The sequence below is a fragment of the Papio anubis genome, chromosome X, assembly GCF_008728515.1.
Source record: "Papio anubis isolate 15944 chromosome X, Panubis1.0, whole genome shotgun sequence".
Classification (NCBI taxonomy): Eukaryota; Metazoa; Chordata; class Mammalia; order Primates; family Cercopithecidae; genus Papio; species Papio anubis.
The window spans coordinates 94,606,524-94,631,055 of record NC_044996.1 but is presented as its reverse complement, the minus strand read 5'-3'; the positions used below and the strand labels follow the sequence as shown (position 1 = coordinate 94,631,055).

Genomic DNA, 24,532 nt, shown 5'->3' with positions numbered 1-24,532 from the left:
GGACTTGGGAAGGGGAACATCACACACCGGGGCCTATCATGGGGAGGGGGGAGGGGGAGGGGGGAGGGATTGCATTGGGAGTTATACCTGATGTAAATGACGAGTTGATGGGTGCTGACGAGTTGATGGGTGCAGCACACCAACATGGCACAATTATACATATGTAACAAACCTGCATGTTATGCACAGGTACCCTAGAACTTAAGGTATAATAATAATATAAAAAAACAAAAAACAAAAAAACAAGGGTGTTCTTAGAAAGGGCGAGGTGTCCGGCCTTCCTCTGGTTCTTTCAGCCAGCAGACCTCCCACTCACCTTGCAGCAACCAGCAGGTACTGATGAGTCCGAGATGCCCTGAGTCTGCTCAGGTAACTTTTCTAGACACTCAGGGAAGAGTCCTCACCTTCTCTCACTATGGTTTCTTGTCCACCTGATAGGGCCCACTAGATCCAGAATCCTGAATTTAATGGAATAGTTGCTAACAAAGTAACATAAGTACAAAATTATGTGAACATTGAAAGTAATTAGTTTTAAATGCCTCATTATTTTATTATTTCAAACACATGGACATTATACAAAAATTGAAAATACAGATGAACAGAAAAGAAAATCACAGATTATGCATTAATTTAATGTTTGTTTCTGTTCACTTTGTACAGTATGCATAGATTCTGTTTCTAGTCATAAAAACATTAAAAATGCTGAGTCTATTTGTGTTTTGGTTCATGTTGAGCACCGCAGTGCGTCTTTGCTTTTCTGGTTTTTGTAATCATGAATTCAAATTGCTGAAGCCATAGGGCCCACTGCTCCCGCATTAACGTGCTTTATAGTTGTCTCGAGTTTTCCCAGGCTGTGACATTTGGAACTTGACAATTCAGTGTGCCAGACAACAAATATGACTTATTTGATGAGACTAGTGTTCTTTTCCAAGTAGCTGATATAGAGTCGACTTCATTTAAAAAGCAGGTGCAACAGGAACTGTCCCTTGAAAATGTAGATCCCATCCCAGTATTAGAGGTAGCAATCTCTATGATGAAGGGATAGGTGGAGCAGAAGATGAGGCCACAGGGAAGGGTCTCTAAGGGACCCTAAAAGCTGCCTGATGAATCCAGAGTCCATTCAAAACTCTCCCTCCTATTTCTTGAAAAGATTGGCCACCAGGGTGTTGAGTTTAGACAAATAGGTATGAGCCTCATAATCTCAACCCCATGCCACTCCCAACAGATCTGACATTTACTGTCTGGGCTTGCCGTGTGGGGATTGTGCTTACCATGCCTGGCACCCTCTCCACTCACCAGGTGGTGAAGTGCAGCTGAGGCTTGGGATGGGTCATATGTATAAGGGGTAGGGGCAGGTACATTCTGAATAAGGGAACTGTGAGACAACATGCCTCCCCTCAAGCACCTCAATAGGTATTTACATAACCTAAGGACATGGGAAGACGTTTTCTTTTGGAAGTTTTATTGGTGATCCACATTTTTAAAAGGAGTATAATTGTCATCAGAAAATACTGTTGACCTTTTGTTCTCTAACAACGACCAAACAACGAGACCAAAATTAAACAAAACAAGCACCTTTCACTATTGTTATTGCACTCAACATCAGCTTCTCAAACTGGGTCCTCTCAGCCAAAACTGTACACTTGAATCTTCCTTGGAACAATAGCTGTATTTTTGAAAAGTTATATAAATCACATTTTTTTCTTTGGCTATATATTCATTAAACAAATATATATTTATCTCCTACTATGTCCCAGGTCAAATTCTAAACAAAATGTAATTGTGCTAAAATGTTCTATTAGAAAGAATTCTTGTTTTGGGAAACAAAGTGAACAAAGTCCCCTTTACCTGTAATATTTTACGATTCTAGTTAAAGTCACCCAAACTGATCCCTTTTATAAAACACAGCCCCTCAAAATTTGTTTATTTGAAAAACTTACATTTTATATATTTTGCTTAATTATGAGATAAATGTCTGTCTAGGTGTTTGTGTACAGTTAGAATAAAATCTTTTTTTTTTTTTTTTTTTTTGACGGAGTCTCGCTCTGTCACCCAGGCTGGAGTGCAGTGGCCGGATCTCAGCTTACTGCAAGCTCCGCCTGCCGGGTTTACGCCATTCTCTCGGCCTCCCAAAGTGCTGGGATTACAGGCTTGAGCCACCACGCCCGGCCAGAATAAAATCTTAAGAGGCAGATGGGACTTTAGAGGTCCCCTATGTGATCCCACCCAGTGAGTGCTTCCTTCCTACAACTTCCCTGGGAACGGGCATTTAACTTCTGCTGGAACATCACTGGTGATGAGAAGCTCACTACCTCACAAAACATTTTGTTCTAGGATCATTCTCCTCCTTTAAGAAGGTCCTTGCAAATTACAATGATGGTGAAATTACTAGTGTGCTGTTAGTCATCTGGGTTTATGTGGAAAAATAGTAAAAGGAGTAGTAGCTCACATGGCCTGAGACAAACATGGTACAGGAGAGCTTCAAGAAAGGAAAGCGGGTATTGGGGAAGAAGACCCTGAAGGTCATAGAAAAATCTAGTCTGAGTCCATGGTGGAGCCTGCTAGAGACCAGAGGAGGTTCTCTTGGTGTCAGGAATCCAGCTGGCAAGCAGGGAAGCTTGTGTGACTGGAGCAGGAATGAGAAAGGGAAGCAGGAAGAGGCAGCTGAGGGCAGAGAGGGGAGGCAGGGCTGGATTTGCATTTTCTTCTCTAAGTTTGGAGGAAAACATTGTGTATTTTTCAGCAGGTGGTGATTTTTGGCTTTTGCTTTAAAAATACCATGATTCTCATTTGGTCAAATCTCTCAGCATTCCCTGCCCTGTCACTTTGTACCTCACTCCAGAAAACCTGGCCTACTCATAGTCTCCTGAGTACCAGGTGGAAGAAGCCTATCATGGTTCCTTACACTTACCGGCCCATCCACTTCCCTGTTCCTGTCATTCCTTCCTTCCCCTCCTTGTCTACCTGGCAAAACTCTCACTTTGCTGCCAAGTTGGGCTCTACCATCACCTGCTCTGGAAGACTTCCTTTACTCTCTCAGGCCAGTCTGGGTGCTTTGTATCTCCAATACCTCAGGTAGTTACAATTGGTGATTTATGTGAAGTCCTCGAGGGCCAGGGCAGTATTTGCTTCACCTCTGAGTCCCCAGCATCTAACACTGTGTCTGGATCAACTAATTAATCCACTTACAAATCGTCGAACTCTTCTAAAACAATAAAATAAAAATTTGGGAGCAGATATATTCTAAAATATAACTAGTTCATGTTCGGTGATACCATATAGTACATTTTCATTTTCATTTCTTTTCTGGGTATCTTTTGTAACTATTTTTTCCTGGTAAGATCGTATGAAAATAGCATAGCTCATATTAGCTGTTTCCTGAGTGCATTATAAAGTCTTTTCAGGATCTGTGATAGATGACCGCTGACAACTTCTTTAAAAAGTCCCAAGTCAAAACCATCTATGCCATGCTGTAAGGTGTAGAATTTGGGGTCCTGGACAATTGTTTGCTCCAATAGCAATAGCTACAAAATGTAGGACTTACAAGAATAACTAAGGAAAGTTACCAGGGCAAGGAGCTGGAGGCCATTAGCAATGTTTATCAATTCATCAGTCAATAGATATTTTAGATTGTTTAGATTGTTTCCACATTTGGGCTACTATGAACAATGACTTTTTTATGGTGCCCAAGAATTTCCATTTGAGAAGCAGAAGTTAAGGTGGGGTATGTGGGAAACGCCTGCATTGGTTAACTAGATCCTTTTCCAAAATCAGTATGTCTATATTAGGATGTATAAGCATTGAAAGACAAGCAACGTCATCATCAGTTTCTCCTAGAAGTATTCTAGTTCTCCAAGCTGAAAAGTGAAGAGAAGGCTCTGTTAGAACAGCCTCTGGCACACAGATGCACCCAGCATGTCCCAGTCTCATAGGAGGCCCCCAGTAGGTGTTAGACGGATGCAAAAGAATCTACAGAAACAGCCAAAGGCTGGAAGTTGTTTTTGTTGTTGTTTTTTGTCTCCAATGCAAATCCAGAAATCCATAGCACAAGCCATTCTCAAGCCAGGAGGAAACAACAAAGAGGAAGTTTCCACAACCCCCTTGCATCACAGTTTCAAAATCAGGCTACATTTCAAGTAACTAGTGGTCTGAAGCCTAACCATATAAATTTAGGACTGCTCCAGGGGAAAGGATAACAGCAGCAGAGCCACTGATCACTGGATTGTTTCAATGAGCTCATGTCTCAGTTCTTCCCCAGCCACCATCATGTTGCTGCCCCAATACAGAGGACAAACTCCCAAGAGAGGGTGTATTCCAGAGACCTCATCTGTACATTCCAGGATGTTTGAGGAAATATTCTCTGCTCAAAAGATATGTATGAAGCCTTATTTGTGACTTTTTCAGGAATCATCTTTGTGCCTGGGAGTCTCCAGCTGACTGCCAAGGAAATTTGCTATCAATTACACATGTCTAAAGCCCAATACTTTGTGGCCAGTGAGGCTATGTTTCCACTCATGGACTCTGCCATGTTCAACTGCCCTACCTTGAAGACCAAGCTCCTGGTGTCAGATAAGTGCTATGATGGGTGGTTGGTTTTCAAGGAGATGATTCAGTAAGTGGACACTGAAAAAGAGAAACTTAAATCAACAGAATGTCTGATTTTGGAAGACAGAATGTTGTATGAGAAGGTGGTGTGAGTGGTTGTAATGAAAAGCTTAATGGTAATTTCTAGTCCTGGAAAAAAAAAAAAAAAACAAAAAAACAAAAAAACCAGAGTAACTCCCCAACACCACCAACAGAAGAATCCCTGATCTGGCCTACAAGTTCTCAGTCTGAGTGAAAGTCTCATCTTCTGATTCATACTTGAGCATTCATTCTGAGATGGTAAAAAAATAGGTGTTAAAAATATAAACACATATCAAAACATAATAAAAAGCTTATATATAAAAATATATATAATTATATAATGGAATACCATTCAGCCATTAAAAGGAATGAAATTATGTCTTTTGCAGCAAGCTGAATGGAACTGGAGGCCATTATCTTCAGTGAAATAACAGAAATGCAAAGTCAAATACTGCATGTTCTCACTTATAAGTGGGAACTAAATAATGTGTACACACAAATATAGAGTGTAGAATAATAGACACTGGAGACTCGCAAAAGTGGGAGGTTTTGAGAGGGTGAATAATGGGAAATTACTTAATGGGTACAATGTTCACTATTTTGGTGATGGTTACACTAAAAGCCCAGATTTCACCATTATGTAACAAAACTACACTTGTATCCCTTAAATTTAAACTAATAATAATTTTAAAAAACTCACTGGCACTGGGATATGGGAAAATACATATTAAAACAACAAAATGATGCCATGTTTATCCTCAGGTTAGCCAAATACAGTAGTCTCCCCTTATCTGTGGTTTTGTTTTCTGTGGTTTCAGTTACCTGTGGTCAACCATGGTCCAAAATAATTGACTACAGTACAATAAGATATTTTGAGAGAGAGAGAGATCACATTCACACAACTTTTATTACAGTATATTGTTGTAATTGTTCTATTTTATTAATTATTGTTTTTAATTTCTTATTGTGCCTAATTTATAAATAAAACTTTATCATAAGTATGCATGTTTAGGAAAAAAGATAGTGTATATAGGGTTCAGTACTATTTGTGGTTTCAGGCACTTACTGGGAGTCTTGGAACATATCCCCCAAGTATAAGGTGGGACTAATGTATTAAGTTTGATAATTATAAATGTGGTCTTTAGAGAGTAATATTTTAGTGTTCAGAGATGTTAAAAAAAAACCAAACAAACAAACAAGAAAAAAAAAACAGTGAACAAGACAGACAAAGCCCCTACCCTCATGGATTTTATATTCTAGACAACAAAATGGACAACAAGAAAACACATAAACGATCAAAGTAATACAGTTTCCAAAAGAAACTCCCAACCAAAACAGGCAAATTAAATAGAGTGATCTTATGTGGAGATGGGGGAATTATTTTAGATTTGGTGGCTTCTTAGGAGAGGACAAGCTGAGATTTGAATACTATAGAGTCAGCCTTTTGAATATCTAGGAATAATATCAGAGAGAATACTAAGGTAAAGGACCTGAGGTGGGAAGGAGCTTGACTTGTGTGAGGAACAGAAAGAATACCAGGGTGCCTGAAGTGTGGTGAGTGGAAAAGAGAGTGGGAGGAGAGGAGGTTAAATAGCAAGGGAGAGCGAGATTACAGCGGGTCTTGTAGGTCATGTAGGAGTGGTCTGTGGAACGTGGAGGGGAAGGACTTGATTTGAGTGACATTTAAAAAACTCCTTCAACTGCTGTCTGAACAATGAGAGACAAGACAGGTAGTAAAGGGAGCTGGTAGAAGGCTATTGCAGTCGTCCAATTGAGAAGCCGTGTTGTTGTGGACCATGATGGTGGCAGTGGAGACAGGACTGGGAATTTGCAAGGCAAATGAGGAACTCGCCTCAGGCACAAAATATAAAGGGGCACTGAAAAATCCAGTGATCAAGATAAATAATATTTTAATTTTCAAATACATTTTAAAAATCAAATTATAAAATAATTTTCATAATTGAAGTTTAAAAATTTGTATATAATTTTACATATCTATTTTATATCTGTATATCATCTGTTTATAATTTTATAAATTTTATGTTTTTAATACAGTAATTTAATTTTTTAATTAAAAAAATCATATTGGCAAACTTCTGCTGACAGATCACCTGCTTCTATTTTTATAAATACAATTTTATTGGAAGCAGAGACAAGATTAGGGTGACCAAATAAGGTGAGTCATGCAACTGCCTGGTTGGATTACAGGCTGTGTGAGAACTATACCTTGAAGCTGGCTTGATTGAATCCCATTCCTAAACCATATGGGGAATACTTGACCACTTTGGGAGCGTTCATTGTCATGTACTTATTTTAAATTTTGTGGCTAGGCACGGTGGCTCACACCTGTAATCCCAGCACTTTGGGAGGTCAAGGCAGGCGGATCACTTGAGGTCAGAGTTCAAGATCAGCCTGGCCAACATGGTGAAACCTCGTCTCTACTAAAATTATAAAAATTAGCTGGGCGTGGTGGCAGGCCCCTGTAGTCCCAGCTACTTGGGAGGCTGAGGCAGAAGAATCGCTTGAACTCGGGAGGCGGAGGTTACAGTGAGCTGAGATCACACCATTGCACTTCAGCCTGGATGACAGAGCAAGATTCCATCTCAAAAATAAATAAATAAATAAAATTAAATTTGGACATTTTATTATTAATTTTTGACATTAGTTTTGATTATTTTAAAAATATTTTGATAAAATATTATTTATCTTGACTACTGAATTTGCTGGTATCCCCTTAAATATCATGTCTGTCACAAATGTTTCACTTGCTCCACCTTAGTCCCAGCCCTGAGTACAGATAATGAAGAGACATAGACTTGTGACATGTTGTAGAGGTAAAGTTGTCAGAGTTTGCCAATGGTTAGGATGTGGCATAGATAGCTGGGTAGATAAGTAGATAGATAAAGAAAGACTGATAATAAGGATTACTACAGATTTTTGCCTTGAGCAATTGAGTAAATAGAGGGTATTTTACTGAGAAAAATAAGGCTGAAACATAAAGGCATCATGTATTACTTATCCAACAGAAATTAATGCAAAAATATTAAGGGAAAAAATGGCAGCTGCACCTCTAATAAATCATCCCCCAATATGCCAAGATACTAGCTGTTATTTAAAAAAATAAAAGATTACCAAACCAGGAGCCTAGGCTGTAGGTCAGAGAACCTAAATTTAGAACCTTGCTGTTGCATCTTTTGTAATTTATAGAGTTGTACCTCCAAAGCAGACCTTCATGGGGACCAAAAGTCAACATGCAATGGCTATATTCTTCACCAATGGGACAATGGGAGCTTCTAAACTGGCCGAGTATTCCCAGTATGATTTGGGAATGGAATTCAGCCAGGCTTCCAGATACAGTCCTCACACACTCTGTTCAGGCTTGAAAGCTCTTCTCTGGGGTGGTAAAGGGAGAGTTTCATGAGACTAAAGCTAAGAAAAGAGTTCGTTACTCAAGATTGCAGAAAACATCAATATTGAGAGAAGGAACAGGGCTGAAAGCAGGGTGGGAGGGTGTACACCAAAGGATCAAAAGCAAATTACTACAGATAAAAAACTAAGAGTATGTGGAAAAAAGAGGAAGAGCAGTAAATCCATGCAGCTGAGGAGGGATCCAGGATGATTACCCCAAAGACGCACCGTTGGATGTTACTTGTTCTTCAGTGCTACCAGCACCGGGGTGAATAATTGTGTTGACCACTATATGTAGTAATAAACACAGAGACAGAGTCACAATTTATGAGGGTTTGGGGTTCTAGAGTCAGATTCTAAGATGAGAATCACATGTCATCACACTACCCCTTTAAAAACATTATTTAAGTAGCTCACGAATACTTTTGGGCATGAGTCACTGGGCCAACGCAAATGCCTCTTTCTAGCATCAGTAAAATTGCCACAATTTTACTGGCAATATCCAGGCTTATTACTCAAAGCAACAATGATCAAAACAAAGCTTCTGGAGTTCAGAAGTAAATGCCTCTCTTGGCAAATTCAATTGATGCTGAAACTCATTTCAATCTCTTTGGTTGAGTACTCAATTAAGTAATTAATTGGGTGGCATTTGTTTTAGTTTGGCTTGTCTGCGGTTAAGTTTACCGACCTTACATTCAATTCTGCGTAAGATAAATGGTTGTGTGTTGTGACTCCACACTCAAGTTCTCTTAACAAACTGTACCCAAAAGTCCCTTAGGGGAAATAGGTGTATGTGATGTTCATACTCACCTCAAAGGCTTTGACTCTCACAAGCTATAATGGCCAGTGGATATCAGGTAGAGAATTAGAATAGGAGAAACTATTCTAACTCATTTATTAAAATGGTTTAGGAGATCATTCATTTATTCAAATCATTAATCAATTTTATTAATTACACTTCAGAGACACTTCAGAGACCCCTGAAAGCCATGATTCCTGGAAGGCAGTATCATACCAGTTAAGTGATAACCACAGAATTTAAAGAGACTCCATTAGCCTCCTGGTCTCATAGCCTTTGTTTGTTTCCATTTGGGTGGTCCTTGTTTCTCTCCACAGGTTAGTGCTTGATAATAGCAAGAATTATTATTGTTGCTAGTACTAACATGAGAAAATCCAAATGGCTTTCCTATTCCTCTTTAGATGGTGGATGGACCTCCAGCTAACAAGTATTTTGTGGTCTAAGTGATGCCTTTGTTGGATCTTTATCTCTAAGTACTGCCTTGGGAGCTCAGCTCCAAGGAGCCCTGTGTTTCTATGTCACATGCCAATTTTCTGTCCTGAGACTGTTCTAAATGTAAGACCAGGTCCTTGTTGTGGGACATGGGGCAAAGACCAGAAAGAGGTATTAGCAATGGCCCAGTGGCTCATGCCCCAAATGGGGCAAATCAAGAATTAAATCTGGAGTGTGATCTTGACATAAAGATGCTCTCCCTACTTCTGAGAGCAATGCCCTCTCACTTCTCTAGGGCCTTTGGAATTGGGAGGACTTGGCTACTTCAGTTGCATCACTCAAAAGAAAACTTTTTTTTTTTTTTTTTTTTTTTTGAGACAGAGTCTTGCTCTGTCGCCCAGGCTGGAGTGCAATGGCGTGATCTCGGCTCACTGCAACCTCCCGCTTCCCGGGTTCAAGCGATTCTCCTGTCTCAGCCTCCCAAGTAGCTGGGATTGCAGGTGTCCACCACCATGCCCAGCTAATTTTCGTATTTTTACTAGAGACAGAGTTTCACCATGTTGGCCAGGCTGGTCTCGAACTCCTGACCTCAGGTCATCCACCCACCTTGGCCTCCCAAAGTGCTGGGGTTACAGGCGTGAGCCACTGTTCCTGGCCTGAAAAGAAAACTTTTAAAAGACAATAATGATATTGAAGAAGACAATATTAATATCAGTTACTATTCATTGACTACTCACCAGTACTTCATATGCATTATTTCATTTCATCTCCCCAACAACCCTGTAAGGGAAAAACTGGGTAAACTGAGTCTCATAGAGGATAAATACCTAGCCCAAGGAATCACAGAGGTGGAATTAGACATTAAGCAATCATGGTCTATTGGACTCCACAGCACAATCTCTAAACTGTTGTGCTAACCTCTTAAGTGCCTCCACAATCCACAATTTTACTGACAATATCCAGGCTTATTATTCAAAGCAACAAAGATCAAAATAAGGCTTCTAGGATCCAGAAGTAAATGCCTGATTGTGTATCTATTCAGATATCAGTGAATAACATGATAGCTGCTAGGTTCACACAGCTGAAGCTAAATTCTCTCCCAAGGTCTGGAGGTTGAAGAATCACTAAATCTCCAAGACAAAGGGTATGCCCCAGCTGAGTCTCAAAGTTAGTGGCCATCTTCCCTGAACCTTCCCCACCATGGTCTCACTATCTTTCCCATTTAACATATAGATTTGGTTTTTCTTCCTTGTGGTCCCAGGCTCTGTTCAGGTCTTCCACCACCACTCTATCTGCAAATCCACTGATGTACCAGGAACTGCTTCAGCACAAGTGTTTCGCCAGGTAAGAGAGGCTCTTTCAGGAGAGAGTCTATTTCCACTCATGGTATCATAAATAAGATTAGAAACCCTCAATTTGTTGAAGTAGATCCAATCCTATCTTTCATTAACACACCTATCTTGTTGCCATTTATGACAATAACTTTGTTAGAGTGTGGGATTTTTTTTTATTATCTTGTGACTATTCAAGGCCATATCTTCTGGCTCCACAGGAGTCCAGAATATAAAACTAAATTATAATCATAAAGTTGAGTTTGCTTAATCAATTTGTGAATTATACCTCCCTTTAAAAAGATAAACATTAAAGACAAATGCATTACCTGTAAATAAGGTAAATATTAAAAATGAAGACCACCTTCCTTATTGGATGTAAATCCTTTTAGATGTTTTAAAAATAAATTCATATCTATCTTTATCTACCTATCTTCATTGCAATATACTGAAATATTGGGATCAGATTATTTAGATGGTATCATACTATATATATCATAGTAAAACCTGCATTTTCACTCCACACTGTTCCTTAGAGCTCTATTTATGATAATATGTGCAATATACTTTAATCATTGCATAGTATTCCTTAGTATGATTTATATGTTAATGAGCCCCAAGTACCTATCAAAGATACTTGAATCTTTTCCAAGCTGCTGAAATAAGAATCTTTGCACATATCCTAGAATTCTCTAGAGTACCCACTGAAAAGTGGAATTGCCAATGTTTTGTGGAGTCTGTGCCCAGATTAATCATCACTAAAGATTAATGAGAAATTGGCCGGGCGCGTGGCTCAAGCCTGCAATCCCAGCACTTTGGGGAGGCCGAGACGGGCGGATCAAGGTCAGGAGATCGAGACCATCCTGGCTAACACGGTGAAACCCCGCCTCTACTGGGGTGCAATACAAAACTAGCCGGGCGAGTGGCTGGCTTCAGTCCCAGCTACCGGGAGGCTGAGGCAGGAGAATGGCGTGAACCCGGGAGGTGCGAGCTTGCAGTGAGCTGGAGATCCTGCCACTGCACTCCAGTGCCTGGGCGGCAGAGCTGAGACCCGCCTCAAAAAGATTAATGAGAAATCACAGGTTCCAAAGCATTGTGTCATGCCTTAGAGTTTGCTAAATAATAATTTAACTGTAAATTTTACTTTAGCTGTGTGAGCAAGGACATATACTCTATGAAGGGGAGATTTAGGGAAAGTAAACAATAAAATATTTAAATTACTTTAACATAAACAAATGTCTAGTTCATTGGCATTTTATGGAGCAATTAAAAAAAGTTAAAATACAGTATATCTTTATTCATCAACATGTCATCCCATATAAAATGTTCAGATTCTTTCTTTTCTTTCTTTCTTTCTTTTTTTTTTTTTTGAGACAGGGACTTGCTCTGTTGCCTGGGCTGCTAAGGTGTTCAAGGGATCCTCCCATCTCAGCCTCCCAAGTAACTGGGACTACAGGTGCATGCCACCACACCTGGATATTTTTTTTTTCATTTTTTCTAAAGACCTGGTCTCACTATGTTGCCTGGTCTTGAACTCCTGGGCTCAAGCAAGTCTCCTACCTCTGCTTCCCAAAATGCTGGGATTACAGGCATGAACCACTGTGCCCAGACAGATTATTTCTTATACTCTTGAAAGAAAAGGACTTAAAATTTTACAAATAGTTGACTCTCACTTGTACCCTAAGATTAACAATAAAAAGGCAATGATAAGATGGTGCCTTTGGAATTAATTCAGAAACAGTTCTCCAGTTCTGATCTTTCTTAGTCTCAAGACCTAACTGGGTGGGCAAGTATTATCTAATACAGATGAGCTACCACATAACAATTAATTGACACTATTATGTTCAAAATACATAGTCATTCTATCTCTATCTGAGACCATGAAGAGTTTTGCTCTAATCATCTTCCCACACTGGAACCTTCCACCATTACCAAAATAAAATACACATAAAATGAATTGTGGGTTCATGAAAAGTGTTCACTACTATTCTATGTCTGGGGCCCTATGGAAACTTCTCATAATATCCAGAGACTTTCAGCTCAGTTTGTAAAATTGGTGGCTGTCTCTCCATCCCCAGACTTCAGAAAATTAGTTCTTTCTTTACCTTACCATTGCTGACACATTCTTTATACACAGGCAAGGCTTTTGGGGTGGTAATAGAACTCAGAAGGGTTTCTACCGAAGGCTGGCTTCCTGCCATCAGTTAATAATTATTGATTTACTTTTAACATTAATACTACTTGTCCAGAAGAGTAAATGAGTCTTCATAGAGATTGATGTAACTGGGGTGTCTGAATAGATAATCTAAAAGACTAGTAATAAGAACACAAACTACCACTTAATGAGTACCTCCTACATATTTGGCAATATCTGTATCATTTTTGCAAGTTTCTTTCTCACAACAGACCTGCTATTGGTAGAAATATTCAGTAAGGCTAAGAACAACTTTTGATGCCTCTGCAGCTACAGATTTAAGAGTCTGAAGCTTTGTGTGGCTGTAGGAGGATCCATCAGCCCTGGGGTGACTGAGGACTGGAAACACATCACTAAATTGAATATCTATGAAGGCTATGGCAAGACAGCAACTGTAGGTTGATGCTGATTCACCATTCAGCCAGAAACCAAACTTGTCCATTCACTATGTATGCACATTCTCAGAGCACTAGCACACACTAGAAATGCAGAACTGGATCTGAAGCACGGGAAAAGGAATTGTTTTAATCTAAAGGGACCCCTCCCCGCCTTTCATTGCAAGACAAAGAATTACAAGTACAGATAACTTATAAACTTACAGTTTTCACAGCAGGTAGTTGAGCTAGTTTCCACCTGACAATTCCTGTTTGCTCTGTGAAGTATGAGGCAATGTCACCTGATGAGAATGAGAAAATGATGTGATAGAATTCTGAGTGGAGGATGTTTACAATGATCATTGCTGAATACAGAAGAAAGAGCAGATTGTGAAAATAAAGGAGAAATGGGTAATTATAAGAGCACATTTGAGGTTGCTGAGCATTAATCTTCAAAGTCACTAATCTATGTAGTTGCGTGATTTTCTCCAATATCACTCTAAAACACAGATATAAGCATTGTGAAAGTGAACAGTTGGATTGAAGCAGGATTAAAGTTGTGCCAAGAAGATCCAATAAAAGGGCAATGGGCAAGGGATCTAGTGATATTGGAAAGAAAATAGTTAAGATGAAAGACTAAGAAACTAAGCTGACTGGGGAAGGAAAAGAATTCAAGAAAAGGCAGATAAGTTTTGTGAAGGCAAAGTGCTGGGGATGTCAATGGAGCTGGAATGACTGAAGGTAGTTGTTTTAGGCTGCTTAGGCTGCTGTAACAAAACATCATAGATTGGGTGGCTTCAACGACCAAAACTTATTTTACTCACAGTTGTAGATGCTGGATGTCCAAGATCAGAGTGCCAACATGGTCAGGTTCTGGGGAGGGCCCTCTTCTGTGTTGCAGACTACCAACTTCTGGTGGTATTCTCACATGACAGAGAGAGAGAGAGAGAGAGACAAAGAGAGAGAGAGAGAGCGAGAAAGAGAGAGAGAGAGAAAGGAAGAGAGAGAGCAAAAAGTCTCTTTCTCTGTTTTGTTGTTGTTACTTTTTTTCTTAAGAGTTAGGGTCTTGCCTTATTGCCTAAACTGGAGTGCAGTGGTGCAGTCATAGCTCCCTACAGCCTTAAACTCCTGGGCTCAAGTGATTCTCCAACCTCAGCCTCCCAAACAACTGGGACTACAGGTACACACCATCACACTTGGCTAATTATTTATATTTTTTAGTAGAGACAGAGTCTTACTATGTTGCCCAGGCTGGTCTCAAACTCCTGGCCTCAAGTGATCCTCCTGCCTCAGCCTCCCAGAGTATTTAGGACAGGCACAAGCCCCCACGTCCAGTGTCTCTTCTTATGAGGGAAGGAATCCCATCACGAGGGCATCACTCTCATGACCTCATCTAAAGCCAATTACCTCCCAAAATCCCCATCTCAAAATACCATCACAGTGAGGAGAAGGGCTTTAGCACATGGATTTGGGAGAGATACAATTTAGTCCATAGCAACAGTGGTCAAAAAGTGAGATACATAGACTTAAGATTTCAGAGGTAGAACATTTGCAGGTGATGCCAACACAAGGGTATAACCACAGGTGGATTAAGTGTCATGACACTCTCTAGAGATCAGGGTCAATAAATGAAGAGACCAGAGGGTAGGACTGGTCATTCATATACATGTAGGAGGCACTCAGGATGATGGTGGCACATGGAGTAAAGGAAAGATCGTGAACCTCATGATGAAGGTTTTAATGAATAAGGAATGACTGGGAGATTGGGAAATTATAGCAACCAGGAGTAGTAGAGGGTAGTAAAGGTAAGTGGTGTGAGTCTTAGAAAGACAGGGGCATTGTACATAGGGTCAGAAAAGTAATGGCTAGGAGTGATCATCTCTTATGTTTTAAAATATCAGACAAAATGTGAGTCTGGTGATATTTTGACTAGAAGTCACATGACCTAGATTCTAATACAACTATACTATAGAACAACTGAAGGAGTTGTAAGAGGGCCCTCTGTCTTTCTCTGTGCCTGATTTCTGATTCATTCATTCACTCACCCATTCCATGAACACTTATGGAAAGCCCACACTCTCCTAAGCATGGGGACATTGTGATAAGCCAAGCCACAACAACCTTCACGGGGATGTAGAGTAGCAGAGCAGATTTAATCAAAGAATTGTGCAGTAGAAGTATAGCCAAAACCAGAAATAATTGCTCTGAAGTGAAGACCAGAACTCAGTGAAGGTATGTAACAAATAATCTAACTTCTTTTAGGGAATTAAGAAAACCTTCCCTAAGAAATTCGTGTTCTGAGAGCTGAAGGACAAATAAGAGTTCACCAGGTGGGGGAGGTGGTATCTTGGGTGGAAGGGATCAGGTTGCACCAGAGAAACCCTCCGAGGGTTCATGCACAGACTACAGAGGGTCAGGGGGCTGGGATGCAGGAGTCACTGGAGAGGTGGGGACGATCCAGACCTTCCAAGGCCTTTAGAGCCAATACAGCTCATGGTCACCCAATGTTCATCCTGCCTTCTCTCTCACGGTAAGACAATAAGCTGTGCAATGAATCAGTCAAGGTAGAAAAGCTAAACAAGTTGACAAGGTCACACAGCTACTTGCTTTAAAATGTTTTAAGTGAGATATTATTCATATACTGTAAAATTCACCATTTTAAATATATACCTGAGTGGCTTTTAGTATATATATAAGGTTCCAAAACCATCAGTAGAAGCCCTTGTTTTTAAGCCCTACCTACTTTGGCCTCTTTCAACCTTCAGAAGAGATAATTTAAGTATATATATACATATATATGTGTATATATATAATTTTATATTTATGAATATATAATATATTGTTTAATATTTTGTCTATTAAGTATATTATACATTGTTTAATATTTCATATTTATTAAATATATATAATACATGTTTATGTGTTTAAGTGTGACTTTTTTTTCCTTCAACTTTTAAGTTCAGAGGTACATGTGCAGGATGTGCAGGTTCGTTACATAGGTAAACTTGTGCCATGGTGATTTGCTGCACGGATCATCCCTTCACCTAGGTATTAAGCCCAGCATCCATTAGCTATTCTTCCTGATGCTCTCCCGCCTGCCATGCCTTCCTCCGACAGCCTCGACTGTGTGTTGTTCCCCCTGATGTGTCCATGTTTTCTCATCACTCAACTCCCACTTATAAGTGAGAATATGTGGTGGTTGGTTTTCTGTTCTTTCATTTGTTTGTTGAGGATAATGTCTTCCAACTCCATCCATGTCCCTGCAAAGGACATGATCTCATTCCTTTTAATGGCTACATGGTGTATATATACCACATTTTCTTTATCCAGTCTGTCATTGATGGGTGCTTAGGTTGATTCCATGTCTTTGCCATTGTGAATAGTGCTGCAATGAACATACATATGCATGTATCTTTATAATAGAATGATTTAAATTCCTTTGGGTATATACCCAGTAATGGAATTGCTGGATCAAATGGTATTTCTGTCTCTAGGTCTTTGAGGAATTGTCACACTGTCTTCCACAATGGTTGAACTAACTTATACTCCCACCAACAATGTAAAAGAGGACCTAAACTATACCCTACAACAAATGGACTTAACAGATATTTACAGAATATTCTGCCCAACAGCTGCAGAATATACATTCTGTTCATCAGAACATGGAACATTCTCCAAGATAGACCATATAATAGTGTTGCAGGAAGTCAGGGATCCTGAATGGAGGGATCAGCTGGAGCTGCAGCAGAGGAACATAAATTGTGAAGATTTCATGGACATTTACCAGTTCCCAAATAATACTTTCATAATTTCTTATGCCTGTCTTACTTTAATCTCTTAATCCTGTTATCTTCGTAAACCGAGGATGTACATCACCTCAGGGCCACTGTGATAATTGTATTAACCGTACAAATTGATTGTAAAACGTGTGCTTGAACAATATGAAACCAGCGCAACTTGAAAAAGAACAGAATAACAGCGATTTTAGGGAACAAGGGAAGACAACCATAAGGTCTGACTGCCTGTGGGGTCAGGCAAAATAGAGCCATATTTTTCTTCTTGCAGAGAGCCTATAAACAGACGTGCAAGTAGGGAAGATATCGCTAAATTCTTTTCCTAGCAAGGAATATTAATAATTAACACCCTGGGGAAGGAATGCATTCCTGGGGGGAGGTCTATAAATGGCCACTCGGGGGGTGTCTGTGTTATGAGGTTGAGATAAGGACTGAAATACGCCCTGGTCTCCTGCAGTACCCTCAGGCTTACTAGGATTGGGAAACTCCTCCCTGGTAAATTTGACGTCAGACCAGTTCTCTGCTCTCAAACCCTGTTTTCTGTTGTTTAAGATGTTTATCAAGACAATATGTGCACCACTGAACATAGACCCTTATCAGTAATTCTGCTTTTGCCCTTTGCCTTCTGATCTTTGCTGGGCCCTTATCAGGAGTTTCTGGTTTTGCCCTTGTCCTGTTTCCTCAGAAGCATGTGATCCTTGTTCTCCTTTTTGCCCTTTGAAGCATGTGATTTTTGTGACCTACTCCCTGTTCTTGCACCCCGTCCCCTTTTGAAATCCTCAATAAAACTTGCTGGCTTTAAGGCTCAGGTGGGCATCACGGTCCTACTGATATGTGGTGTCACCGCTGGAGGCCCAACTGTAAAATTCCTCTGTTTGTACTCTTTCTCTTTATTTCTCAACCGGCCGACACTTATGGAAAATAGAAAGAACCTACGTTGAAATATTGGGGGTGGGTTCCACCAATACAATAGGCCATAAAACAAGTCTCAGTAAATTTAAGAAAATCGAAATTATATAAAATACTCTCTCAGACCACAGTGGAATAAAATTAGAAATCAACTACAAAAGGAACCCTCAAAACCATAGAAATACATGGAAATTAAATAACCTGCTCCTGAATGATCATTGGGTCAACAATGAAATCAAGATGGAAATTAAAAAATTCTTTGAACTGAACAATAATAGTGATACAACCTATCCCCTCACCTGGGCCTTTGTTCTCAGTTCTCTCTTTCTCTGTTTCTCTCTGCTCCCTCCGTTTCCCCTCCTTTCTCTCTCTCTTTCTCCTTCTTTCTCTCTGTCCTTCCCCCTACCCCCTTTCTCTTCCCCCACTCTCATTCTTTCTCTGTGTGTCCCTTTCTCTTACAAATCTCACCCCCCATGCTCTGTGCTCCTCTCCAGTCCTGTTCAGAGGGAGCCTCTCATCATCAACCTCTGCACATCCCACAATTTAAAAATTACAGAAAGATGGTGGGGGGACACAAAACTTATTGAGAAATATCTGCTCCCAGCTCAGCTTCTGTCAGACCCACCTGCATTTGGTACTACTAGGGGCAGCTGGTTCAGTGGGGATAGGGCTCTGACAAACCCTGAGCTTCTGCAGGGTCTCATCACTGGCTCCACAGCCACTGCTGGTCCCTCTTCTATTCCCTATTGAGATAAATCAGCCACCTCATGGGGATACATTCCTGTCTATCTTATCACAAGGAACCCCTGTGACTGGCAGCCACCAGGTGCCCAATGACCATTTCTAAAATGAATGAGCACAATCTCCACTCATGGCTTGATACAGGATGTTCCCCAACCCCAGAAGGCCCCCCTGGGGCCCTCCTAGTCAACACTACCCAAAGGGCAACCCTGCTTCTGCAGCCAGCATTGCAATATCTGCCCGGGTTTGGACAGTGTATGAGGAATCACACCTGGTATGCTGGAGGGTCATCTGGTCCTAAGGAAGCACATGCCCAGACAGATAGGACTGCAAACCTTTATTAGGAGAAACACTACGGAAGATTAGAGACAGACAAGGCAGCACTGGGCAGGGAGAATAAAATGTATTGGATACTTTTTCCAAATTATGTAGGAGCCACAGCATGGCTGTCACAGCTCAGGGGCCTCTTCAATTTTCAGCTTGTCCTGTAAGGCAAAAAAAAAAAAAAAAAAAAAAAAAAAAAAAAAATTCCATGTGATCTTCTTTTGCCTTATATACACTTTGTCCTTTATAAAATATCTGTGCCCCTGATAAATACTTCTGTGTATGGCTGCATCTGTGTCTATATGCCATGGAAAGCAATTATCTACGGGTCTCAGGTATAGGTCTTACAATTTAACTGTGTACATATTCTTATAATTATCTTTTCTTTTATCTGGTAGAATCTGAATTTTAATCGTGGAGACAGGGGCTATGCCTTATGTTTTGAAACAGGGATTGGAAATCTCTGGGCCTGAGCTGTTACAGCCTATGGTTTATCTAATGAACTTCAACGAACATCTTTTGATGATCTTCTGAGTGGGAATATTTTCATTTAAACAGTGAGGGGGTGAGTGTCTAACACTTGTAAGCTATTTTGCAAGATGCTTTCTTTATGGGCTTGGTCTCTTTGTCCTCACAACGACCTCATCAACCACATCATCCCCAGCTCATTTATAAGAAAGCTGAGGCTCTGAGCTCCACTGAAAGTTGGTGTCTGGGCTCAGACAGCGGGGACAGAGGGAAGGGTGACAATTTTGCATGACAATGTTGGAGATGCAAAGCTGGGAGTCAGAGGTGAGAAGCAGAGGGTGCCAGGAATGAGCTGAGACCCAACCTGCCAAGCCTTCAGTTCCCCACCAGAGTTAGTCTCATTCTGAAGGCCAAGGCCGCAGCTCCACTGAACCACTGTTAGTGTCCTTGAGTCATAATAAACTCAGGCAGACAGGGTCCCCTCATAGAACCAAATTACATTTCCCAGACCTCTAGGCATTCATTCACCCTGATCCAGAGCCTTCACACATCCGGGGAAAGAATCATCCTTCCTGCAGATAATGGACTAATGGCTTTAGGGCAACAAGGAACTTCTTGGGAGGAAAATTCCCTTGTCTACACTGTGCCATCTGAGCTCTCCCATAATGGCTCTGCTGTGGCCCTCACGCAACCACTACGCTCCTGCTCACACTGCTTGTACTTGCCAGAAGCGGCCTTCCAGCTCCACCTAAGTGAGTTCAACAACCCCCCATGTGACATCTCCTCACTTTAGCTCTCTTCCACACCCTCCTCTTTATTCTCAGAAGAATCTGTCTTCCTCTTTTGCACTCTGGGGCCCTTCACTCGTGCTTCCATTATGGATGGTCACAGGATCCCTCCCCTTTGCTGTGTGTCTCTCTGCTGCAGGACATAGGAAGCACTGCAAGTCAAGGGTGCGTCTCATCTCTCACAGAGCTGGCCACTTTGTCAAGGTTCCATACATGCCTGCAAAATTGGTATTTATGGCTTCTATAAGCAATCTCTTTCCTCATCTACAAGAGATACCTGCTGCCTTGCTCGTGATGGAGATGATGCAACCCACTGTGAGTCCTCAGAAACTTGAGAAATGTAACCACGTCACCGGGTGCGGTGGCTCATGTCTGTAATCTCAGCACTTTGAGAGGCTGAGGCTGGCGGATCATCTGAGGTCAGGAGTTCGAGACCAGCCTGATCAACATGGATAAACCCTGTCTCTACTAAAAATACAAAAAAATTAGCCCGGCATGGTGGCACATGCCTGTAATCCCAGCTACTTGGGAAGCTGAGGCAGGAGAGTTACTTGAACCCGGGAGGTGGAGGTTGCAGTGAGCCGAGATTGCGCCATTGCGCTCCAGCCTGGGCAACAAGAGTGAAATTCTGTCTCAAAAAAAAAAAAAAAAAAAAGTAACCACATCCCCAGCCAGTGTTACCCTTGTACTGCAAAGTCCTGCAGTACCATCTGTGACATTTCTTTCTATTCACTCAATGAGGAAAAAAAAAAAAAAGATGAATCCGCTTTAAAAGTCAGTCCATACTGTTCAGATCAACATACCAAGTGGTGTGCATGGAAGTCAACATACCAAGTGGTCGTGTTTCCAGAGGCCACCCAGGCAGAGGAGGTGTCTGGCAGCCCACGAATGGTCCTGAAGGGCCAGCCATGCAGTAGAGCAAGTAGGGCAATCCTGAGAAAGGGGCCCTTCTGATGCCATATTGACCTGCAGAGCAGAAGGAAGAAAAGTCTCAAAATGCATTAATATGATGGGCAAAAACACCAACACCAATGCAAGCTGCAGCCCATGTAACAGGTGACTGTCCCTGGCACCTTTCCTTTCACCAGGTTTCAAAATAGCAGTGTCAGTGCCAAAAAATCTCCCTTCTACTGAGTCCTGAGGACAGCTGGGGTGTGAAGGGAAGCCATGAGGATAACCTGCCGTCACCACATGCCACTGTGTCTGTCTGTAAACGCAAGCACTCTAGGTCCTGTTCCAGGGAAGACAGAGTCATTACGCAGTAATAAAAGAGCATTAGTCCAGACACGTGAGTGTCTAGCCCAGGTGTACTCACATCCCTCCCTCACCACCATCACTGAAGTTGGTTCCTGGCAAGTGATAAACAGAGAGAAAAGGAGGAATGAAAAGCCCATTATTCATACACAAATCACAGCTACTCTTGGGAGAACTTTTTACAGGCCTTTTATGTCCTATCTCTGGTTCTCAGAATGCTGCAAGGTCAGTGTGGCTACTCTGCACTAAATCACAGGAAAGAAGATCCCAGAAGAAGGAGAAAATTCACCAAGGGTCACACAGATTGCAAGAGGCAGAGTGGAAGTTGATCCCATCTCTACCTGCAAGGCCCTCTTGTCCCCCTCTGCCTCCCTTCCTGACAAAGGGTCTTCTCCTCTCTGGAGGTACAACCTGTGGGCACAAAGAGCTCTGGGGAGATGTGAATTACTGACGTCCTGCAGGGGAACTGGGAAAGGGCTTTCTGATAGAACAATCTAATCTATAGAAGTTAGGTACAGCTGTAATATTTATTTTAACTCACAGGTATTACCAAATTTTAAATACACTATGACATAAAGAACAATTTTGTCCATGGAAAAATGAGATGGGAATTCTAAATAACAGAATTAAAACAACTGTGATTTAATTTCAAGTGCAGAAATCCTGTCATGTGTGATCGGAGGACTCACCAGCTGTGAAAGTTACAGGGACCACATGAGAAACAGCTTAGCTGACCATAATTTAAGGCCTTTGTTGAGAATTGTCCTTGTAGGTAATTAGTGACTTTCACTCTTCACTATCTCACATCCAGTGTACATTTTCTATTACAAATATAAAACCTCTGACAACTAGAGTACTCGATCAAAGGCACCACTGGATGGGGAGGGGGGCATTTTTGCATAGCAAAGTTGTCAACAGACATGGGACAGTGATGAATTACGGAATTTGCTTTGTCAAAGAGCATTCAGAATTGCACAAAGCACATATTAATACTGGATGAATGAGTTTTCATATTTTTCACTTATGGGGATTACAGCAGATATTCTAAAAGTTAGTCACCTACCCCATAGGAATTAAATAACAGCAACAAAAAATCCCCACATATGTGGGGCGGGGACTCAGCAACATCTTGAGTAAAAAGGATCAGTCAGGGTCTATTGGGCCATGAGACCTACAGCACTGGAGTTAAGTGGCATCTTCTCATGTTATTTCTGGAAGCAGAACAGTTAAAGCTCTTCAGTCCTTGGCCCTTAAGCATTTATGGTTTCTGGAAGTGCCACCAAAGATGACCAGCTTGGTATGGAGAAGACTGAAGCCTTGTGGGGGAATATTTTGATTTTTGAAAAGTAAAGAGACAGAGAAGATACCACAGAACACACGAACTAGAGACAAGGCCAGGAGAGGGTGCTGTATGAAAAGACAAAAGTGTCCTGAAGTAGGCACAGTGAAAATGACCACAGTATTTACCTTTATCTTCTCTGTGTTCTCAGTTGGGGTGCAGCTGCTGTTCCTCATGGGAACTAAATGAGGTCCTTAATCTGCTAAGGGCCAGAGAAGGGATCGGGGCTTATTCTGGCTTGCATGCTCTTTGCAGAATAAGAAACCCTCCATGTCCACCTCTGCCATGTCACTCTCTTTGCCACAGACAGGTCCCTTACCAGAGTTACAGAGTTTGTTAACCAGATGCCACAGAGGACCCTGGAACTCTCTGGACCCTTGTCCTTGAAAGACACCACAGAGCCCTGGTCTTAACAAATCAACTAACTGCGAACAAGTAGGGCTCAAACTAGCTGGAAATCAACTCTAAATCAGAAGTTCCCAGTACATATCAGAGGGAACTACTTATAAATTAAGCACAGACTAAAAATTAAAATAGCATTCATGGATAAAAATAGTATCAATAAACCCTGGACAAGAATAGCCCTGCTCATTTTTTTCAAGCCATCGGGACATTCACAATTCTCTGGATTCATATTTAATCTAACTTTCATATCAGATCAGGTATTATAAATATTAATGAACAGAAATGATTTAAAGAGACTAATAATAGTAATAAGAAAAGGTAAGAGCTATGGGAATTAACTGTTAAGTTTTAGGGTTACACTTAAAATGTTAGAGGAGTAAAATTGCATAGAAATTTATTACTAATGGAATTGTATAGTTCACAATAAACAATTTAAACAAACAAAAATAATAAAGGAAGATCCAAAAATAGTAAATAAATGCCTCTTTTCCTAAAACATATCTTATTGTACAATATTGATTCACGAAGGCATAGCAATAAAATTTCCTCTCTCATTAGGACATACAGTTCCAATTCTAAAATGTTATTGGTGTTGCTTTTCTCAAATGAAAGAAAAATAAAGTCTTCACACTGACTCAAGGTGGGAAGTGGAGCAGGCCCATTTCCCTTCTAGGCTCATCACCTCAGTTAAAAGTAACCAAAAGTTCAGGGTGGGGTGGTATCCACAGTCAGTGGAGGGGTCTGAGCTCCACCTTCACAGGGGACTGGACGAGAGCCATTTGGCTGCGGCATTTGAGGAAAATTGTGTCCTGACACCCAGTGAGACAACTGTTCTCTTTAGTAAGTGCTTAAAACTCTTTACAGGCAACATAACAATTACCCTCCACCCTTACCCCTCACCCCCAGAAGGAGAAGCAGAGGGTGTGGATTGTACAGCAGAAGTTACACGGCTGCCTTCACAGTGAGCTCCTACCTCTTAGGGGAAGATTCTCCAGGCCTGGTTGTCCACTAGCTGGCTTCTGACTAATGTGTCTCTCTAGCACTCTCTGTTTTTCTTTTCTTTTTATTATTATTATTATTATACTTTAAGTTCTAGGGTACATGTGCATAACGTGCAGGTTTGTTACATATGTATACTTGTGCCATGTTGCTGTGCTGCACCCATCAACTCGTCAGCACCCAACAACTCGTCATTTACATCAGGTATAACTCCCAATGCAATCCCTCCCCCCTCCCCCCTCCCCATGATAGGCCCCGGTGTGTGATGTCCCCCTTCCCGAGTCCAAGTGATCTCATTGTTCAGTTCCCACCTATGAGTGAGAACATGCGGTGTTTGGTTTTCTGTT

General features: G+C 41.1%; 1 protein-coding gene across 1 annotated transcript; it reads left to right on the top strand.

The window, feature by feature from the left end:
• Positions 1–2,830: 2,830 nt before the first annotated feature.
• LOC100997350 (acyl-coenzyme A synthetase ACSM6, mitochondrial) lies at positions 2,831–14,339 on the top strand. Its single transcript, XM_009197617.4, is given in 7 exon segments — positions 2,831–4,612; positions 7,834–7,981; positions 9,239–9,270; positions 9,272–9,336; positions 9,339–9,388; positions 10,527–10,609; positions 13,061–14,339. Coding segments are annotated over 7 exon segments (750 nt in total). The 5' UTR covers positions 2,831–4,373; the 3' UTR covers positions 13,194–14,339.
• Positions 14,340–24,532: the final 10,193 nt, after the last annotated feature.